The 18,754-nt window shown below is 49.0% G+C and overlaps 2 protein-coding genes across 3 annotated transcripts; one reads left to right on the top strand and one right to left on the bottom strand.

Moving 5' to 3' along the window:
- Positions 1 to 1,916: 1,916 nt before the first annotated feature.
- On the top strand, positions 1,917 to 13,447 carry JOSD1 (Josephin domain containing 1). Of its 2 annotated transcripts, XR_003970049.1 has the most exons (6): positions 1,917 to 1,993; positions 2,254 to 3,086; positions 10,042 to 10,170; positions 10,291 to 10,485; positions 11,337 to 11,631; positions 11,735 to 13,447. XR_003970049.1 is itself a non-coding variant. In XM_030320651.1 (5 exons), the coding sequence occupies exons 2-5, from the start codon at positions 2,902 to 2,904 to the stop codon at positions 11,434 to 11,436; spliced, it is 609 nt and encodes a 202-aa protein (XP_030176511.1). In that variant the 5' UTR covers positions 1,917 to 1,993; positions 2,254 to 2,901; the 3' UTR covers positions 11,437 to 13,447. The 2 variants fall into 2 exon arrangements, 1 of the variants encoding a protein (XP_030176511.1); XM_030320651.1 differs by having other exon boundaries at positions 11,337 to 13,447.
- Positions 13,448 to 14,557: 1,110 nt separating this feature from the next.
- TOMM22 (translocase of outer mitochondrial membrane 22) lies at positions 14,558 to 16,562 on the bottom strand. The gene is made up of 4 exons (XM_030320652.1): positions 16,424 to 16,562; positions 16,059 to 16,177; positions 15,463 to 15,580; positions 14,558 to 15,252 (listed from the first exon to the last, which is right to left on the bottom strand). Exons 1-4 carry the CDS (start codon positions 16,538 to 16,540, stop codon positions 15,178 to 15,180), a joined length of 429 nt encoding a protein of 142 aa, XP_030176512.1. The 5' UTR covers positions 16,541 to 16,562; the 3' UTR covers positions 14,558 to 15,177.
- Positions 16,563 to 18,754: the final 2,192 nt, after the last annotated feature.

Below are 18,754 nucleotides of genomic sequence, written 5' to 3'. Positions count from 1 at the left end.
AACCAGAAGTCATTCAACTCCAAAGGTCTTGATAACAGCTCTTCAAATGCGTTTTTTCTTTTCTTATTCTGGCTACATTGCCCACAACTATCCTACCTATTACTCTATGAGGTAGTTTAAAAACGTTAAAATCTTGATTTGGCCAAAAAGCCAAATATCAAGCATTAGTAATCTAGAATAATTGGGATTTAGCATCTTACCAACTGGCTCTTCCAGAAAGAATTCAAGTTCAGAATGTGCTGACATCTATCGGTACACTAAAACACACGTCCTCCTCACTATAGTGCTTGCCCAGAAAAAATATTCTCAAGAGAAGGAGCTTCTTTACTTGAATAGAGAAATCTACAACTACATTTGGGGAAGGGAATTCCCTACCCATTTTTACATCCTCTTTCTGAAGACAGGGTAGAACCTAGGTTGATCCTGGGTCCACTACTTAGCTGTGTGACCTCCAACAAGTTAATTAACCTCTCTGAGCCTGAGCTGTCTCCTCTTAAAAAAAAAAAATGAAGCAGCTACCTCAAGGCACAGTTAGCAGAAAATAAATTAGCATATGGTAAGCACTTAGAACAGTGCTTGCAAGCCTCCATTAACTAATCTTATGAAAACAGAACTGCAACTCTTAGGTGGTTGACAAATTACAAAAAATTAAGATAATTTAAAAGTTGTCTGGATTAGGGTAGGACTCCCAACCACGTGGTAAGCACGCAAGCTTGTGTTAAAGTAGCAACTGTGGTGAATGTAATGGTGTCACTGTTGTAGCAGGGCTAAAGAAAGAAACAAATTGGTGTGCCTGGGTGGCTCAGTTGGTTAAGTGTCCCCACTTGGGCTCAGGTTATGGCCTCCCGGTTCGGGAAATGGAGCCCTACATCTGGCTTTGCACTGACAGCAAGAAGCCTGCTTGGGATTCTCTCTCTCTCTCTCTCTCTCTCTCTCTCTCTCTCTCTCTCTCTCTCAAAATAAATAAGCCTTAAAATAAATAAACATTTAAAAATCTCTTTAAAAAATGAAATGAATTGCATGATTTTTTATTGTTTTTCCAATTCCCTGAACTAAAATCCCGAAGAAGGGCAACTAGGGTGGATGACGCCTTCCACATGACCTAGAAGTTAGGTAAGGGGGGAAAAGTTCACGCAAGACAGGGAGTTTACCTGCTTGACACACAAAACACCTTGAGAAAACCCAGAGAGGATTCTGTGTCAACCCCCCGTAAGATGGGGGGCGGGGGGAGAAGGGGGCGAGGGTGAGAGGGCAGTGGTCTCAGTGTATTGCACCGAAATTCGACACCAAGGCACTGAAATCGGACTCTGTTTCACTTGAAACGTGACTCCGGGCGAGGCACTTACCCTCAACGCTCCCAAGGAAGTGGGGGGCGGCGGGCCCACTAACCAAGACAATTTACGCCCGGCCGCATCAGTAAGGTTCTTTGAAATCACCTGGTGAACAGCGCGCTAGACAAACATAGAACGGTCAACGCAGGAGGAGCTAGTCCAGGTTCTCGAAAGCACTCCGCTCGAGAAGCCTGGCCCAGAGAGGGGAAAGGGCGGGGAGAGCCGCAAAGTGCAGCCGCAGGCCGGGTCGCCGCCCCGGAACGTCGCCGACGCCAGGGGAAGGGTGGGGAGCGGCGGGCGTCGAGGCGAGACTCCGGCAGGCCGCCCCGCCCTACCCAGCCCGGGAACCGGGAGCCGCGCACCAGCTCTAGTGGCGGCAGCCGCCGCACCCCCTGGCCCTACTGTCCCTAGGCCGCCCCACGCTGCCCACACCCACTCGGCCGACCCGTGGCAGCCGGGGCCTTGGAGCCGGCGCCGCCTGACGGCTGGCTGACGTCATAGGTGACGCCGCGGCGGGCGGGAGCGGGGACGGCGCAGGAGGGCGTTTCCGGAGCACGCGCCCGGCGAGGGCTGCTGACGTCGGGCTCAGGTGCGCGCGCTTGCCCGCCCGCCCGAGCGCGGCCCAGGTGGCGGCCCGCAGCGTCAGGTGGCGGCCAGTAGCGGTGAGGGGGCGACGGGCGGTGCGAGTAGGGGCAGCGGCGGGAGGGCGTGTCGCCTTGCACTCACGTGACGGGCAGGGAGGTTGGGGTGTGGGCGGCGAAGCGGGGTGGGCCCGACCCCACCCCTCGCGGGCCTGCCGGTCGCTGCGCAGGACCTTCCCTCGGGCTGGGGCCGGACCCGCCCCGCCGCTTAGCCCGCCAGCCTGGTTCTGCGAGGCTGCCCGCCCGACCTCCGGAGCTGACCGGAGTTGTCTCCTCCGCAGGGCCGCGGCGAGAGGGTGAGAGTCCGCGGGTTCGGAGGGAGCCGCCCCCGCCTCGGCCCGCGCCCTGCGGGGCCCCACCGCACCCGAGGGGATGGAGAGCCGCCTACGAGGCCCCAGCACCGCCCGCGATCCCACGCTGGCCTGCCCTCGCTAGCTGCTCGAATTTTGCGTTTTACCCACCACCTAGGCCTTGTCTCCTGAGTCGGTGGCGTTGCGGTTCGAAAGAAATGGAAGAAAAGGAGCGATGTGACCAATTCCGTTCGGTCCTCCTGCATTGAGGCCTGGTTGGCATTTGCAGAGAGGAAAATACAGCAAGAAAATCGTCGGGGGTGTTTGGAGGGGAGGGTGGGAGGAGGGAAGCAAGGTCTTAGATTTCCTATGATTTTTGAAAAAATTCTGCACTTTGACAGTGGTGGCGAAATAACACTAAATCCAAAAGTGATCTTCCTATTGAAAAGAGAAGAGGTGGATTTTCTTTTCCTTTTGATTCCAACCTCTTCTCCCCGTGACCAAGCATAAATCATGGACATCAGAAAATAAGGTGGACCTCAGGAATCCTGGAAAGACTGAGAAGCTTACTTACATTCTTCCTCTGGAGGGAAGAAGGGTGGGGTGTTTTCAGCCCTCTCTGGAGCCTAAAACGAAAACATGAGTTGCGTGCCATGGAAAGGAGACAAGGCCAAATCTGAATCTGTAGAGCTGCCCCAGGCAGCACCCCCACAAATCTACCATGAGAAACAGCGCAGGGAGCTTTGTGCCCTGCATGCCCTCAATAACGTCTTCCAGGACAGCAACGCCTTCACCCGGGAAACGCTGCAAGAGATTTTCCAGAGGTAGGGGACTCCTTCTCCTTGCCATTTTTACACTTTTTGCTATTTCTGCATTTCTGTGGGTGGGGCAGTGTCTCTGCTAGGTAAGCCTTCAAACCAACATATTAATTAGCTAGGTGCTGTTAGCAGATGTAAGGGACACAGAAATGGGAAAAATAATAATCACTATCATTTATTGAGCACCTACTGTAGGCTGGGCATAGTGCTAGGACCCTCTGTTGTGTCATCTCGTGCGATGTCCTCAGCAATCCCATGCAATTTGTGTTATTTCCATTTTATGGGTACAAACAGGGCTCAGAGGAGTTCAGTAATTTGCCTTAGGTAACAACAACAGATGGGGCCAAGTTTGAATTCAGGTTAGTGTCTGTGCTGTTGACCACTGTGCTATAATGCCTCTCAAGCCCTGGTCTGAGAGTTTACAGTCTGGAAAGGGGACAAGATCTGTACACGCTCAGTCACCTGCCATCAGAGGTGGAATGTTGTGGGTTTTATAAGCAGGGTGCTCAGCTCTACACCGTGCCCAGTTTTCCCATGAGGCCATGTGCTGGCCTTGGTGCTTTTTGTGCATTGCTTTGTATACCCCTCCCCAGCAGTCATTTTACTGTCTCTATTTTATGGATAGAGAAACAGGCAGAAAGGTCAGGTAATTTGTTCAAATAGCTTCCAAGTAGCAAAGCTGTGCTTTGAAATGGACTCTAGATCTCTTCCCCTTTCCGCTTCATTCTAGATGGCCTTTTTTTTTTTTTTTTTTTTTACCCACTTTGCAACATGTTACCTGACAGGGTGATAGAAATTCAGCTCTTTCTCTGTCTACTTTGATGTTCTAAAATTGTTTTTATCAAAAGGGTTTGAGAATTAGTTCTGCAGTGTCTGGATGGACACAGCAGGACATCTGCTCTGCTGCTGAGTCCTGGAAAGGCATGTCAGAGTAGTTCTATCATCCGCATCCATTCACCCTGCTAGTATGTTGGGCCTGGGCCCAAAGATATGGATGATGATTATAAGCAGTTTGCGGGTAATTGCAGGACTCTTTCAGTTGTGTTTTCCCTGAATGAAAGAATGCGAAATATTTGCTAAACACTCCCATGGAACCAGAGTCCTGTTCCTGGCTATTAAAGCTTTTGCAAATTTGTACCAGCCTCCCCAGTTTCCTGTCAGCACGGTGTAAGGATCCATCTCAAAGTAATAGCAAACCAGTACGTAAGAAAATACACTCTGTTCCCACTCCAGAGGTGGAATTCTGTGTGTTTTAGGTGGAAAGATTTGGTGTGGATAAATGGAAACAAAGTGTGAAAGGGATCAGAGGGAGGGGAGACGAGATGAGGGAGAGGCAATAGAATTGTATCAACAAGGATTTACGAGCTGCCTGCAGCCAGCCAAGCGCTGCTGGGCACTGTAGAGAAAACAAGTTGAACAGGACTCAGCCGCTAAGTACATCCCAGAGCCATACACTGACCAGGCCTTGAGAACAGACTCAAACGAAGTTAAAACCCGAGGGATTTAGAGCCGTTTAAACGGAGGGGAAAAGAGGATCTGTTTGGGTCTTAACGGAAACAGTAGTAATGTTGGCAGGTTTAACCAGATAATTTCAAATTCCCGGATACAAAGTTCTGTCCCTGTTTGAAGATGTGGGGCTGATGGCTGGGAGAAATGGGAGAAAAATTTTGATGAATGCTGTTTGTTGAGAGGAAGTTCATCGGAGCAGTTCGCTTTTAGCCAGATAAAAAAAGAAATACAAAGGCAGGGTGGAGTTTCAGTACAGTTATGGGACTTGAGATGACTCATGTTTGGAATAGAAATGAGCAGGGACTTAGAACTAAAGCTAGTGGCTCAGCAGGAACCTGGGGATGGGGAAGAGAGGAGTCAAGGTGGCAGAGTCCAGGATTTGAAGATCGTGGTAACCGCCGCAGTGATGGCAAAAGAGGTCGTTGCTTTGAAAAGGATCAGTTTTCAACATGTGAGATTGGAGAAAAGCTCAGAAACTGGGCAGGTGACGTGGTGCATGTATTCAGATGTGGATGTCTGATCCCGAACGTTTCATCGTATGTGTTCCTCTGCGTTGAAAAAGGAAAGATTGGGAAGTGAAATGATAGAGCGGCAGCCTTGCAGAGTTACTTGGAAAATCCTCAGGCCGGGGCGCCTGGGTGGCTCAGTCGGTTAGGTGGCCAACTTCGGCTCAGGTCATGATCTCACGGTTTGTGAGTTCGAGCCCCGTGTCGGGCTCTGTGCTGACAGCTCAGAGCCTGGAGCCTGTTTCAGATTCTGTGTCTCCCTCTCTCTGACCCTCCCCCGTTCATGCTCTGTCTCAAAAATAAATAAACGTTAAAAAAAAATTTTTTTAAAAAAGAAAATCCTCAGGCCTCGAACCATCCTCACGAGACTCTCCTCAATTTTTCAGTGATTAAATGTTCTTGCAGCTAGCTATACATCCCTTCCCCAGGTGAAATAGCTGTTAAAATCTAAATAGAAACCAAGCTGATACCGCTTAAAAAAGTCTAATGCAAGCTGGAAGGGACAAAGAGCTTTTAGATATTGGTGAAAAGCCAGCGTTTTCTACCACAAAGAAATCCAGCCTCCCCAGTAAAATGTCCCTGAACAGGTGGAAGGGGCCACATTTAAAGGTGTGGTGGTGGTAAATTCAGAAATGGCGTTGAATGTTAGCCTGCAGAGATTGAAATTATCTTGTCTCAGGACCAGGCAAACACATCATCATCGCCAGTACCTGCAGAGTACATCTATGTGCTTGGCCTTGTGATCTGTGCTTTATGTATTTAATGATTTAGAGACACATCATGAAGTTCTTCTGAGCCCTATTTTCTAATGGCACATTTCTTCAGACCTGATAAAAAGGAAAGTCCTAATTAGGAGAGAAAGGAATCTTCATGAATGTTTCCACATCTTGTTGTTGTTGTTGTTGTTGTTAAAATCAGAACTCACCACCATAGCCAGACACAGTGGTAACCTCCAGGGAGGACCAGGAACTCAGCTGAGGGCCTAGGCATTAGTGAGACCTGGCAAGAGCCTGTCTTCTCACTTACAGATCACTTCAGATCTCATGGCTCTAAACTGTGGCTGTGACGACAGAAGTGAGAGGCTTGCTTTATAGTCCAGAACTTCTGTCCGAGTCATTAAGGCCGTCCTGAGCAAGAGTTTGCCAAGGAGTCTCCAGAAAACAATCACAGAACAGGATGCCAGGGAGTTCAGTGGGACCAGTGTGTTGAACTATCCAGGACGCTGCTGAGCGTAGTCTTAGGGGAAGGGGTTGGATCTTAGCTGTACCACTCACCAGCTGTATATGTGATCGTGCAGATCACCGTAAGCATCCTTATTCACACTGTGAGATTAACCTCTCAGGACTATTGGAAGGATTAAGAGGGAAACCTCGTAAGAGTAGCTGACGCAGTGGGCATTTGATTATCGTTAAAGTAAAAACAAGTACTGATATAATGGGCACACTGGACGGACCCCGCGTATTCAAATGACCACCCTGGGAGTGAGGTGGAAGCCATTCTCAGTATTTCCTGTATTGATCATCTGGGCGACACATGTTTACTCAGTTGCCACTGCTTAGCTGTGAGGGCTGCAGAGTAGCAGAGCCATCCCCTTTGCTTCAGGAATTTGCTGTTTGGTTGGACATGTGTAAGACAACGGAATTCTCTAATGGTCTTGTAAAACGGGAATTGTTCCCATTGTTACAGATACGCTAAGAGGCATGGAGATTAAATCTCACGACTAGTCCTGGTGCTGGTTGCTAGGATAATGTGTAGTCCTCCCCATCTCCCTGTGTTTTCTGCTACACAGGAGCCAGGAAAGATTCCGTGGCAAAGGTAGGATGTGAGGTTGACCTTCTAGAAGCTTTAGGATTTGGTTTGGAACAGGAAATATGATGAGAGAATAGAGGCCGTGTGGTCGTGGTGTTTGAAGTGCACTAAAAAGCCCAAAGGAACAGCAGGCCCCGTAGGGCCGGGAGGGTTAGAGTTAGCCAGCGGGCGGTTCTTACATGAAAGTAAAAACATCGTACCTTGGTGAATGTGGCAGGAACATATAAGGGACTTGGTGGAAGGAGAGTTTGGAAGTGAGATCAATTTAGGAACCTGTTTCAAAAGCCCAGATATGGAGCAAGGAGGCTCCAGTTCAGGGAGAGACAATGGGAATAGACAGGAGAAGGTTGGAATCGGAGATAGAATGTATGGGACAAGGAGACCCTAGGAAACTCCTGTAAGGTGCACCTCAAAAAAATGTGTGGTCAGATATGTTTGGGAACCGCAATGTACCCTGTCTCCTCAAGACTCAAGGTAAATATTAGCGTATTCGGGGCTCTAGGAATTCCTGCAGGAAACCTTTTTACCTGATTCATTCAGCCGTTATTGTATTGAACACCTTCTGTGATCCTCTGGGAGCACCCTCGGGAAAGCGTGGCTGTAAGTTTTGGTAGGGAGTAAAATGGTGAACAAGGTAGAAGACCTGGAAGTTTCCTTGTTGGAGCCTTCACGCATCTCCTGGCAAGAGACTTCACTGAAAGTAGGGAGAAGCTACTGGAAAATCGGTGGAAGGGTAGGAGCTTGATATACCTGGAGCTAGGCTTGCTTCCATATGCTTTTTTATTTTAATACGAGAGCCTACTGAGGGCCTTTGTCCTTTTAAGCTGCATTTTAGCCCCAGACCCCAGGGTGTGCCAGCTCTTCCTCTTATCAGCCGGCTACCACCACCCACACTGATTCTTGGCTCCTCGACACAAGACGGGAAGCACAGCACTGGAGTCAGACAAACCCAAGCACGAACGAATCCTAGTGCTGTCACTTATAAGATAAGCGATTACAGGCCATTCATTTTAAATCACCAAACTTCAGTTTTTTAACCTATAAAATGGGAATAACTTACAGCCTCATGGGTTTCTGGTGAAAATTAAGTGAGATACATATGAAAGGATCTAGCATTGGACGGCATGGCACGAAATTTTTCAATAAGTAGTAGTTATTATGATGGTAAGATGCAATCTGGTTGCAGAGCAAAGGTTAGTGTCCTCCAGCCCTCTTCTTTGCTCGCTCTGGAGAACAAGCACACAAGCTCTTTGGAAGGGTCTGCTACGAAAGTTTCCCAAGAAAGAGAGCAACAAGATAAACATGGTGAATGTTTCAATAAACATTCCTTGAGCACCTGTTATGTGCCAGGCACCCCTTGGGTCCTGGTGGGGTAGCCCTAACGGGATGGAGAAACCTGTCATTCTAGCGTGGAAAACCAGACGGGTCTGGTAGCGACAGGGGCTGTGATTAAAGCAGGTGGGGTAAGAGCTGGTGCCTGGAAGAAACTGAAGGTTGGGGTGGTCACAAAAGGCCTCTAAGGCACTAACACTTGAGACCCAAATAATAAGGAGCAAACCAAGTGCAGACCTAGGGAAAGAGCATTCCAGACAGCAGAACAGTGAGTGTGGTAGAAACAGGGAGCACGTGCAACGGCCCCCGGGTGAGAAGGTGTTTTGTGTGTTGAAGTAGCAGAGAGAAGGTCTTTGTGCCCAGCGATAGGGATGAGGTCAGCAGTGTCTTGAGGGCCTCGCCTAGAAAGCAAATCATTTAGATTGTATTTAAGTGCTTTGGGAACCATTGGAAGGTTTAAGCAGTGGGAGGAATGTTTTATGTTTGAAAAATATCAGTGTGGTCACCGTGTACAGAGAAGTTTAAAAAAAAAAAAAAAACTTTGTAAGAGTTCTTGAGTGTTCAGAGTTGCCCTCGAGCCCTGGTTCTCCTCTGGAGCTGGCCCTTCCTTAGCAGCCTCCTGGATACTGCCCTCCACATTCGTTCCCAAGAAGCTCACACTTCCCTTCACAGCCAGGCAAAAGGAATCCAGCCCTTCCTTCAAGAAGGCCTTTCCTCAAGTCCCGGCCTGACTAGCCTGTGAAAACCAAATAATGGGACTGGAAGTGCCTTCGGAGCTGACCTTGCTGGAGACAAAGGAGTAGCTAATGAGGCCCAGCCAAAAATGGCCCAGAGCGGGGTGGGCGCATGGACCATAATTGAGTTTTGTTTGGCACAGACATTGTTTTCAGTTGATTCTTTGTGTTTCAGTTTTTAAAAACTTTTTTATTCCAGAAGCGCCTGGGTGGCTCAGTCGGTTAAGCTTCCAGCTCTTGATCTCAGCTCAGGTCATGATCTCAGTTTAGGAGATAGAGCCCTGTGCTGGGCTCTACACTGACCGTGCAGAGCCTGCTTGGAATTCTCTCTCTCCCTCTCTCTCTCTGCCCCTCCCTTGCTTATGCGCTCTCTCTCAAAATAAATAAGCTTAAAAAAATTTTTTTTTTATTCAAGTACTTACACAACCAGACACGTATATTTGAAATGCTTTAGGTGGCTCAGACATGCCAGTTTAATACAGGCCTTATTAGTTCTTAGTGCTTTACATGTGGCCCCGGTTCATACATTTTTGTTTCATGCCTGGGCTCCTGTAGCCCTTGGAGTATTTAAGGATTAATGATTACCAAGTGTGCAAGCCTTAAATAGAAAGCATTTAAACTGTAAAAAAACAAGAGTAGCAAAAAATACTATCCACACAAATGAAAATATCAATTACTATTTTCTAATGTTTAAAAAAAAAAATGGCTGTATTAAAGCAGGAAGGTCTGCAGTGAAGAAGGCTGCAGACAAGGATAGGCCAGGGGCTTCACAAATGAGACTCTGTCATAAGAGTACAGTCTGTGTCCAGTGACTTTCTGGATGACAGACAGCTAGGCCCTGGCACCACTGAATTAATGTTTTGCATAAGAAGAAAGGCAATCCCTAGTGCAGTAGGAGGCCCGACTGTAAAATACGTCTGTAAAGTATTGAGTTACTTTGTACCTGAGTGGGGGGAGCAGGCCTTGCGGGGGCACGCTGCGCTGGACGCTGGAAGGTGTCCGGGGCGTGTGGGGCAGGAGGTCGGGCGGCCGGGCCCACGAGTCTCAGCCCAGCTCCTTGCACGCGTGCAGGCTGTCTCCGAACACCATGGTGACGCCCCACAAGAAGAGCATGTTAGGAAACGGGAACTACGATGTGAACGTCATTATGGCAGCACTTCAGACCAAAGGCTACGAAGCTGTCTGGTGGGACAAGCGCAGGTAACCCGAACCAGGCTTGACCCGATGAGGACTGTCACTCGGGCACGCGTGGGGAGGTGCTCCCGGGGGGACCTTGGGGCGTGGACAGCCTCGGAGCCTGACGCCGCTCTTCCTCCGCAGGGATGTCAGTGCCATTGCTCTCACTAACGTCATGGGCTTCATCATGAACCTGCCCTCCAGCCTGTGCTGGGGTCCGCTGAAGTTGCCTCTCAAAAGGCAGCACTGGATCTGTGTTCGAGAGGTGGGAGGTGCCTACTACAACCTCGACTCCAAACTGAAGATGCCCGAGTGGATTGGAGGCGAGAGCGAGCTCAGGTACCTGCTGGGAACGTGCTGGGCTCCTTCCGTTGGTGTGTTGGGGAAGTTGAGCCCGTCTTTCTTTTTTTTCTTTTTACTTGACGAAGGAGATGAAATTCCTAGCTCCTGGGATCCTCTCCCCGCCTTGCTTAGAATCACAGGGTGTTGGGCTTGAAACACCTAAATCTTTGATGGCCCATGAGGATGGGAAGTCCCTTTGGTAGAGAAGCCCCAGCCCCCGGCATGCTGACCCTGTGGTCTGGTAGGACTGGCATTGTAGCATTCTCTGTACTCAGACAACTGATGGTAAAGCTGCCAGTTCAGAGGGAGGAAGACAGACATTCAGGCCAGAGAGGGCTAAATTTCCCAGAGACCGAAGAAGAAACTTTTATTTTATTTTATTTTAATTTTAAATATTTTTGAGAGAGAGACAGAATGCAAGTGGGTGAGGGGCAGAGAGAGACAGAGACACACACACACACACACACACACACACACACACACACACACACACACACAAAATCCGAAGAGGCTCCAGGCTCCGAGCTGTCAGCACAGAGCCTGATGCAGGGCTCAAACTCACCAACTGCGAGAGCCAAAGTCGGATGCTCAACTGACTGAGCCACCCAGGTGCCCCGATAGTTTGGCAGTTCTATATGAGAATGAGTGAAAATTCAGCTTGGAAATTAAGTGGCCAGATCGAGGGGTAGCCAGTTGCTGAAGCTGCAAGAATAGATCCCTACTCGAGAGATTGGGGCCTGCCGAGGGTATAGCTAAGGAGGTCACTGGTGAACACATGGCCCTGAGGCTGGAATTTGCAGTTTTACCGGCATTTCATCTTCTCTTTCATCTACCTGTTGTTCCCACAGGAAATTTCTAAAACATCACTTGCGAGGAAAGAACTGTGAACTCCTGCTGGTGGTACCAGAAGAGGTGGAGGCCCATCAGAGTTGGAGGGCTGATGTGTAACGCAGTTCTACCCGTCCTTCCCTCACCTCAGCCCCGAAATCGTCTGTAACGTGCTGTGGCCTATACAGCAGGTCTGCCCCTGCCACTTCCCCAAACATCTCACTGGGTTTTCCCTTCATATTTGACAGTGCAATAGGACAGATGTGTGGACTGTTACGAGAAGCAACCAGCGTTACTCATTCCTGGGAAAGGAAGGTAGGAGCTCTGTGTGCTTAGGGCCAGCTCTGGAAGACCCTTGTTTTATTTCAGAGAGGAGAAAGGAAGGTGGGTCCCAGCTTATTTTCCCCATTCCCACGAGAACTTGACAGAGGCTCTGCTGGAGTTCACTGCTGCTGTGACTCACCTGGAGATGCTGCCTCCACTTCCCCTTTCCTGGCAACCAGCGGGTCTGAAGACATAGTACACGCGAAGCCCACGCGACTGGCTTGACGGACCCAGAGCAGAAGGGCCTCTCAGGAAACCATCTCCAAAACGCCAGCAGTGGTACAGCATGCCATCTCCAACCCCTAATGCCACCCATTACCCCCATTTTTAAGGGTGGTCAACGGCCATCCTTGGAGTCTTATAATGAAAAGTTCTCTAGTGTTCCACGCCGGGTGGTCGAGGCCTGCAATATTCTAGTGTGACAGGGTGAGCTAGATACCTAAGAGGACGTGGCGGAAGCCAGACTGGGGCAGGCCCGGGGGGCCTGTCCGCCTCGCTCCAGCGTTGTCCCTGCCGCTTCACTACATTGATTTAGGGGGCTCTGGGCACAAGACAGGCAAAAGGGCAGTTTTCCCAGTTGACACACTCTGGCAAAGTCAGGAAACAAGAAGTCTGCTTTTGATAGCAAATTCCACTAGTTTGAGACACAGCTGAGTGAGGAAAGTATTGTGAAGACAAGCTTCTCAGAGATTAAGAGCAGCTAGAACTGGTAGAAGTCCCAGGCTGAGTCCCTATAGTGACAAGAATCAGAGCCCTCAAGTTGGGTGTTTATGTGCATCATGTTAGAGGACCTGGATTTGTCATGTCTTTAGTTTCCTTTACACGTCAACTGAAAGTTGACCTACCCCCTACCTCTTGAAATAGTTGTAGGCCACTTTTCTCCTGTAACTTTGGAAAACAGAAGAGAAGGAGGGGAAGTGTACCACATAGCGCGTCACCAAAGTGGTCGTAGTTGCCTCGAGGCGGGTGGGCGGGCGGGGATGGCCTGTCTGCCGCTTACACATCGACGGTCTTGGCAGGTCTGAGAGCTGCCCCGCTGGCCACACGCCTCTCCAGCGGCAAAGCCAGCCTGGGGCTTGCGCGTCAAGACTGAGCAGGCTTGACAGGACGAAGCTGAGGCTTTCTCCCCACTGTGACTGGAGTGCATGTTTACACCAGCACTTTTTCTGCACATGTATCTTCAATCCAACAAGGCCGTTTTTTATGCTGAGTAACAGAGGCCACCAAGCGGCTACTGCATTACACCCTCTCGGCAACTGGCTGCAGTCTCTTCTGCACCATTTTCCACACCAGACCTGCTTGGCACCACAGGGAGCTCCTTACCCCTGCACAATGACATTCCAACCACCACCAGCCAGAAGTTACAGCCAACCTGATTGTCACGAGCAGGACCTTGGGTCCATGGGCACTGTCAGTGATAGTAAGCCATTTCCTGGGAGGAGGAGGAGGGAACTCCTCTCCACCAATCTGCTTGGGCCTGTGCAAATGGCACTTCAAAGGAGTCCCCGTGCACTTGGAGTCCATGAGCCAATGGGATATGCAAAGACGCTTACACGTTTCAGGGCTGGTTTCTCTGTTCATATCCAATTCTGGTGCTTAGGAACAGGGACCCACGCTGATGCCCAAGGGCAAAAAGCCCCATGTCCTTTAAGGAAAGGGGCAGGCCTGACCCTGATGCCCAATAAGGGGCAACCCTAGGCTTTTTGTTTTTCTTGCTTTTATTCCTTTTTTTTGTTGGCCTTGTGCTGGGTTTGTTTACAAAAGATGTATTTTGTTTAACCAAATATTAAAAATGGAAAACTCCGTACGTGTTCTATGTCTGCCTGAATTTGTAATTCTGTAAAGGAAAAAAGTGAACATTAGTGTGGTGATGCTTCAGAAGAAACTCACTACGATCCTCAGCCATCTTTCAGAGCTGTTTTGTGCTTTGGTCCAACCTCTCCCCTCAAAAATCCAGACAAAATATGCACTCCATTTGGTTCAAAATCCTGAGGCACTTTTCAATTTACAAAAACTAGACTTAATCTGAGGAATCCTAATAAGTACAAGTTTTCGTTACCAGCCCTGACAAATGACTAGCGTTTTTCTCTGGTTAACAAGATCAAGATCACATAGCAGAGGGGGCCTGTTAGACTTGAATTCAGATCCATCGTTTCCTGTGTGGTCTGGCACAGATTATCCAACCTCTCTGTGACTCCTTCCTCCTCTGTAAAACAGAACTACCACTACACCCTAAATTATATAGCATCATTCTGATAAACAATATACACATAAAAGGCTCAGTATTATTAATAGCACATTGCTAATAAAAATTTACGTTGAATACAAAAACTGCAAGGTTCAAAGGCAGGGCTATAGTTGGAATTCATAATCAGCTCATCTCAGCAATTATTTTTAAAAGGACTAAAAAAGTTCTATTTGCCACCATTCCCTTCCTAGACCAGAAGTTAGTAGTAGGTCATTCCCTACAAATCCTTTATAACTGTGTATCACTGTAGACCGTACAAATACATCGACCCGATCCTTTGTTGGTGGATCTGAACATGGTTGCCTGAATTCAGGGCAAAGATTACTATTCTGAGGTTTCTGGGGTACCTGGCTGGCTCAGTCAGAAGACCATGTGACTGTTCACCTCGGGGTTAAGTTCAAGCTCCCCTGGTTGGCTGTAGAGATTACTTAAAAAATAAAATCTTTAACAACAACAACAACAAAAAGAGGTTCCTAGCCCAAACTGAATCATGTTTTCCACTGTTGGGCCTCAGGGGTCAAACTGTCACACAGTGGTTAGCTTCGGAGAGGAAATGCAAGGGGCAGTCGAAGGACGTGATCTCAAGGTGTGTATCACACAAGTACGTGGATGACGCTTTCTGTCGGAATCATTTTTAATATTTAAATACAAAAAGTGAGCACTTTTTTCTTTTTTGGACACACACACACAGGTCTCTAATAGCCAAAACCGGCAGAGAAAATGAGCTCTTCTCTGCCCTCCACAGTCCCCATCCCGTGGTCGAAGCTGCTGCCCAGCCCTCCCTCCTTTCCACCCCAGAAATTCACAGTGGCTGCTTTACACTGCAGCTGTAACGGCATTATGTATTTCATACTGTGTGCATGTCCCTTCCCAACATCTCCATGCTTAAAAACAAAAATGGTCAGGGGTACATCCTTCCCAGTGGCATCGGTTCCTTTGCCACAATCAGAGAGTTGAGATCTTCCGGTCACGAGTGATTTAGTGATTTAGTGAAAGGGGGGGGGGGGGGAATGGCCAGAGCTGGAGTAACCGTCTGCATTGCTGCACTCTGGTATCAGAGTGAGGACAGAAGAAATGGGACAGCGTGGAGGGCACAGCTGCAAGTTGGGAGTCTCCGTGACACACTGGGGAGAATTCTCTCCAGGTTTAGATAAATCAATGTGCCAAAGTTAAAAAGAAAAAAAAAAAAAAAAAAAAAAAGGAAAAGAGAAAATCCAAATCATCAGCAGTTCAACACTATTGAATTTTCAAACTCGTCCCACCAAGACAAGTCATAGAGCAGTAACAATCTAGAGCTTTCCAGGAAGTGAAGGTAGAGCCCCTGGCATTCCGCCTGAGAGCCCTGTGTTGGGCCCTAGAAGTATCTGGAAAAGAAAAGGAGAGGTGTAAGGCACCGGACGAGCCTCCGGATCGCATTTTCCCTCTGACGGGGCAGAGGAGGTCTGCAAACACTGCCGATCACGCGGGCACCTAAAAGAGCGTGGGCTGGATCCCAGTCTCTACCCACGGGTCTACCCAGCTTTGGGGAAAATCAACACCTTGCACCGCCGCGCAGGCAAAGGCTCTGGGCTCACCTGCCGCTGCTGCAGTTGCTGCTGCTGCTCCATTTGCAACTTCTCCGTTTCGAAGACAACAGGAAGGACCAGGATCATGAAGGAAGTGGTCCCAATCCACAAGGCTGCCCTGGAAAACCTGCAGACGGGGTGTGAGCGTGACAGCAAGACACAAACACAGATGTGTTCTTCTTCACCAAGAACGGCCCAGTAACCAAACCTCTCCCACGCCAATGTTTTTGAAAAGCACGTTCTTTCCCCAACACGTGCACCACACTCGGACCAGAAACAGGACGCGCAGTTCTGCCGGCTGTTTACCTAGCGAGAGTCGTTCTAACATCCTCCTGAGTTCTTACGAAGCTACTTCTACACCACGTTAATTACCTCACGTAACGTGAAACGATCCTCACAACGACCCTGCCCCACAGGAATCGCCACTTTACGGAAGAGTTCGTGGAGATCAAGAAAGGTTAAGAGACCAGTCCAAGGTCACTCACTCAGTGATCTAGGTGGCAGGTTGGCCTCCAGCCCCGCTCTGCTACTTCCAAAGCCCATGTTCATTCACAGCACTTCGGTCACCCCAGGCACACCCCAACGTCTTTGCCCTCGGACCTTACCTGTACATTTTTTGAGCCACAAAGACGGAGAGATCAAAAGTGGCTCCAGCCGCGGACCGGACCCTCTCTGGGAACATCTCCGTCAGACCCCACAGTCTCTCCGACAGGGTCTCATCTAGCTGTGGTGGAGGCGGCGCGGATCTCGATCGAAGCAATGGCAACCACCCCCTGGAACTAGGGCAGCCCGCTCCGGCCCACTGGGGGCCCTAACCCCGCCTCCCGGAGAAGACACCTCCCCTCCGACCTCTCCGGGCTCCGCGACGCGCTTTCGCCCGGATCCCGCAGCACGCGGAGCTCACACCCCCGTGCGGGCCGCTCCCGGCCCGTAACCTTGCACTCCGCCTCACACCGCAGGGCCCCAGTACCTCCTCGTCGTCTTCCTCCTCCAGCTCCTCCTCAGTCTTCTCGGCATCGCCTTTCGGAAGCAATTCGTCCGGGGACAGGGGCGCCCCAGGGCCGCCAGCGGCAGCGGCGGCGGCCATGGCTGCAGGGGGACACCGGAAGCGGAAGAGAGGAGACGAGTGCAGCACCACCCCCTCCCCGGCGGACAGAGCTGCTCTTCCGGGAGCCGGAGGCTGAAGTGCTGGGGAAGAGCGACACCGTCTGGCTGGCGGACTCCACCGGCTTTCGGCCAAGGAGGCGGCGGCGACTTCCAAAGAAACACCTGGGGAGCTTGTTCAAGGACAGGGTCGCGGTGCTTCCGCGGTAATTCTTTTCATTTAGAGTGCGCCCAGAAACCTGCACTTCAGTAAGCTCCCAGGGGGTCACACTGAGACAAAGAAAAAATCCAACTTCGTTTCCCTGAGGGGTGTGTTCTTTGGTAGGAGTTCGATACTTGAAGGTTTTATCGATCTGTTGTGAAAACGTCAAGTGAACAGTACCAATGTACTGAGACAAAGGCAAGAGTTACCACTTAAATACACATTTAAATGTGTGTGTGTGTGTACACTCATCTGCTTGGCTCAACAACCCACTGAGCCATGTACTGTCATCATCCCTGTTTTAAGAAACGGGGAAGTTGAGGCTCAGTACAGAGTTGCTGGAAGTCTTTCTTGAGGATAGATTTCTAGGAGGAAGTTTGCAGGCCAAAAAGTATGAACATTTAGCATTTTGGTGGGTATTAGCTGACCGTCCTCAAAATTAGATCATATACTTACCTAATTGTAAATGGAAGTGTCCTTTTCCCCACAATGTCCCCAGCATTAAGCGTTACCCATATTTTAATTTTTTGCCTTTATGATGGATTAAATACTTCTTTTTATAATGTGCTGCACCTTAAATACAAGGGTAGGGGCGCCTAGGTGGCTCAGTCGGTTAAGCCTCCGACTTCGGCTCAGGTCGTGATCTCATGGTCTGTGAGTTCGAGCCCCGCGTCGGGCTCTGTGCTGACAGCTCAGAGCCTGGAGCCTGTTTCAGATTCTGTGTCTCCCTCTCTCTCTCTCTCTCTCTCTGACCCTCCCTCATTCATGCTCTGTCTCTCTCTGTCTCAAAAATAAATAAACGTTAAAAAAAATTAAAAAAAAAAATACAAGGGTAGTAATTTGATACACACTTTAGCCAGCTGACCCCAGAATCAGAGAATCTCAGGACTGGACGGTCCAAATCTCTGTCTGATGCACGATGTTGTCCTTTGTCCCTTGCTTACATAATGAGGGGCAGGTAGGTTTGCACTTCCTCCCCTAACAGGCCTTGGTCCTTTTCATCTTTGGGCAAGGGCAGCACTGACTACAAAAAGCTTTTATGTCTCAAAAGGCTGCTTACTGTATTACTCCATTACATAAAGTTCAAAAACAGGCAAAACCAATCTATGGTGAGGACTAGTGATTCCCTTTGATTAGCTCAGAGGGGGGAATATTTGGTAAGGGGTAGGGGAGTGGCTTCTGGGGTGCTGGTAAAATTCCATTTCTTGATCAGGGTGGTGTTTGCATGGGTATTTTCATTTTGTATTATCGATACTTATGAATTACGCTTTTTTGCATGTTAAAATTACTTAAAGTTGGCTAGCACTATGTAAATGCAAGGGCAGCTTGAGAGCCCAGTACCAATGGCTTTTGATTCTCTTGTGGGCTCTTTAGGAAATGCTGGAAGACCAATGCTCTCAAAGGCAATCTTTTTTTTTTTTTTTTTAAGTAGTCTCCACACCCAACCTAGGGCTTGAACTCATGACCCTGAGATCAAGAGTTGCATGCTCTACCAACCGAGCCAACCAGGTACCCCTAGAGAAGGCAATCTTACGTGGAAGGTACAGGCATTAATGCCTCCAACTGGAAAGTGGTAATGCTAATGTGGAGAAGTTTTAGGAAAACTTTAACCAACTAATTTTGTTTATATTCACAAGAACAATACATGATTTAAAAAAAAAAAAAATCTGTGTGGGGCACCTGGGTGGCTCAGTCAGTTAAGCTTCCAACTCTTGATTTCGGCTCAGGTCATGATCTCACGGTTCTTGAGTTTGAGCCCCACGTTGGGCTCTGTGCTGACAGTGTGGAGCCTGCTTGATCTCTCTCTCTCTCCCCCTCTCTCTCTGCCCATGTACTCACTCACTCTATCTCTCCCACAATAAACGTTAAACATTTTAAAAAAAAACACCTATGTTTAAGAATAATAAAAAAAAAAGCCTGGGAGTAATTTTATCTCTGCAAAGGGATAAGAAAAAAGGGAATCATGCCGTGCAGAGTGTTCAGAGCCCTGGGAAT

This window comes from Lynx canadensis, chromosome B4 (assembly GCF_007474595.2).
Source record: "Lynx canadensis isolate LIC74 chromosome B4, mLynCan4.pri.v2, whole genome shotgun sequence".
In the NCBI taxonomy this organism is placed as follows: Eukaryota; Metazoa; Chordata; class Mammalia; order Carnivora; family Felidae; genus Lynx; species Lynx canadensis.
The sequence above is the reverse complement of the archived record's forward strand: the minus strand, read 5'-3'. Positions and strand labels throughout refer to the sequence as shown.

What these genes read in the sequence shown, in the direction of transcription:
- TOMM22 (XM_030320652.1), bottom strand. Translation starts at nt 16,540, where the DNA reads ATGGCCGCCGCCGCTGCCGCTGGCGGCCCTGGGGCGCCCCTGTCCCCG. An exon ending in AGGAGGAAGACGACGAGGAG is followed by an intron (nt 16,178 to 16,423) that starts GTACTGGGGCCC and finishes CCTCCACCACAG; the next exon opens with CTAGATGAGACCCTGTCGGA. An exon ending in GTGGCTCAAAAAATGTACAG is followed by an intron (nt 15,581 to 16,058) that starts GTAAGGTCCGAG and finishes CCCCGTCTGCAG; the next exon opens with GTTTTCCAGGGCAGCCTTGT.
- JOSD1 (XM_030320651.1), top strand. Translation starts at nt 2,902, where the DNA reads ATGAGTTGCGTGCCATGGAAAGGAGACAAGGCCAAATCTGAATCTGTA. An exon ending in CTGCAAGAGATTTTCCAGAG is followed by an intron (nt 3,087 to 10,041) that starts GTAGGGGACTCC and finishes GCACGCGTGCAG; the next exon opens with GCTGTCTCCGAACACCATGG. An exon ending in GGAGGCGAGAGCGAGCTCAG is followed by an intron (nt 10,486 to 11,336) that starts GTACCTGCTGGG and finishes TTGTTCCCACAG; the next exon opens with GAAATTTCTAAAACATCACT.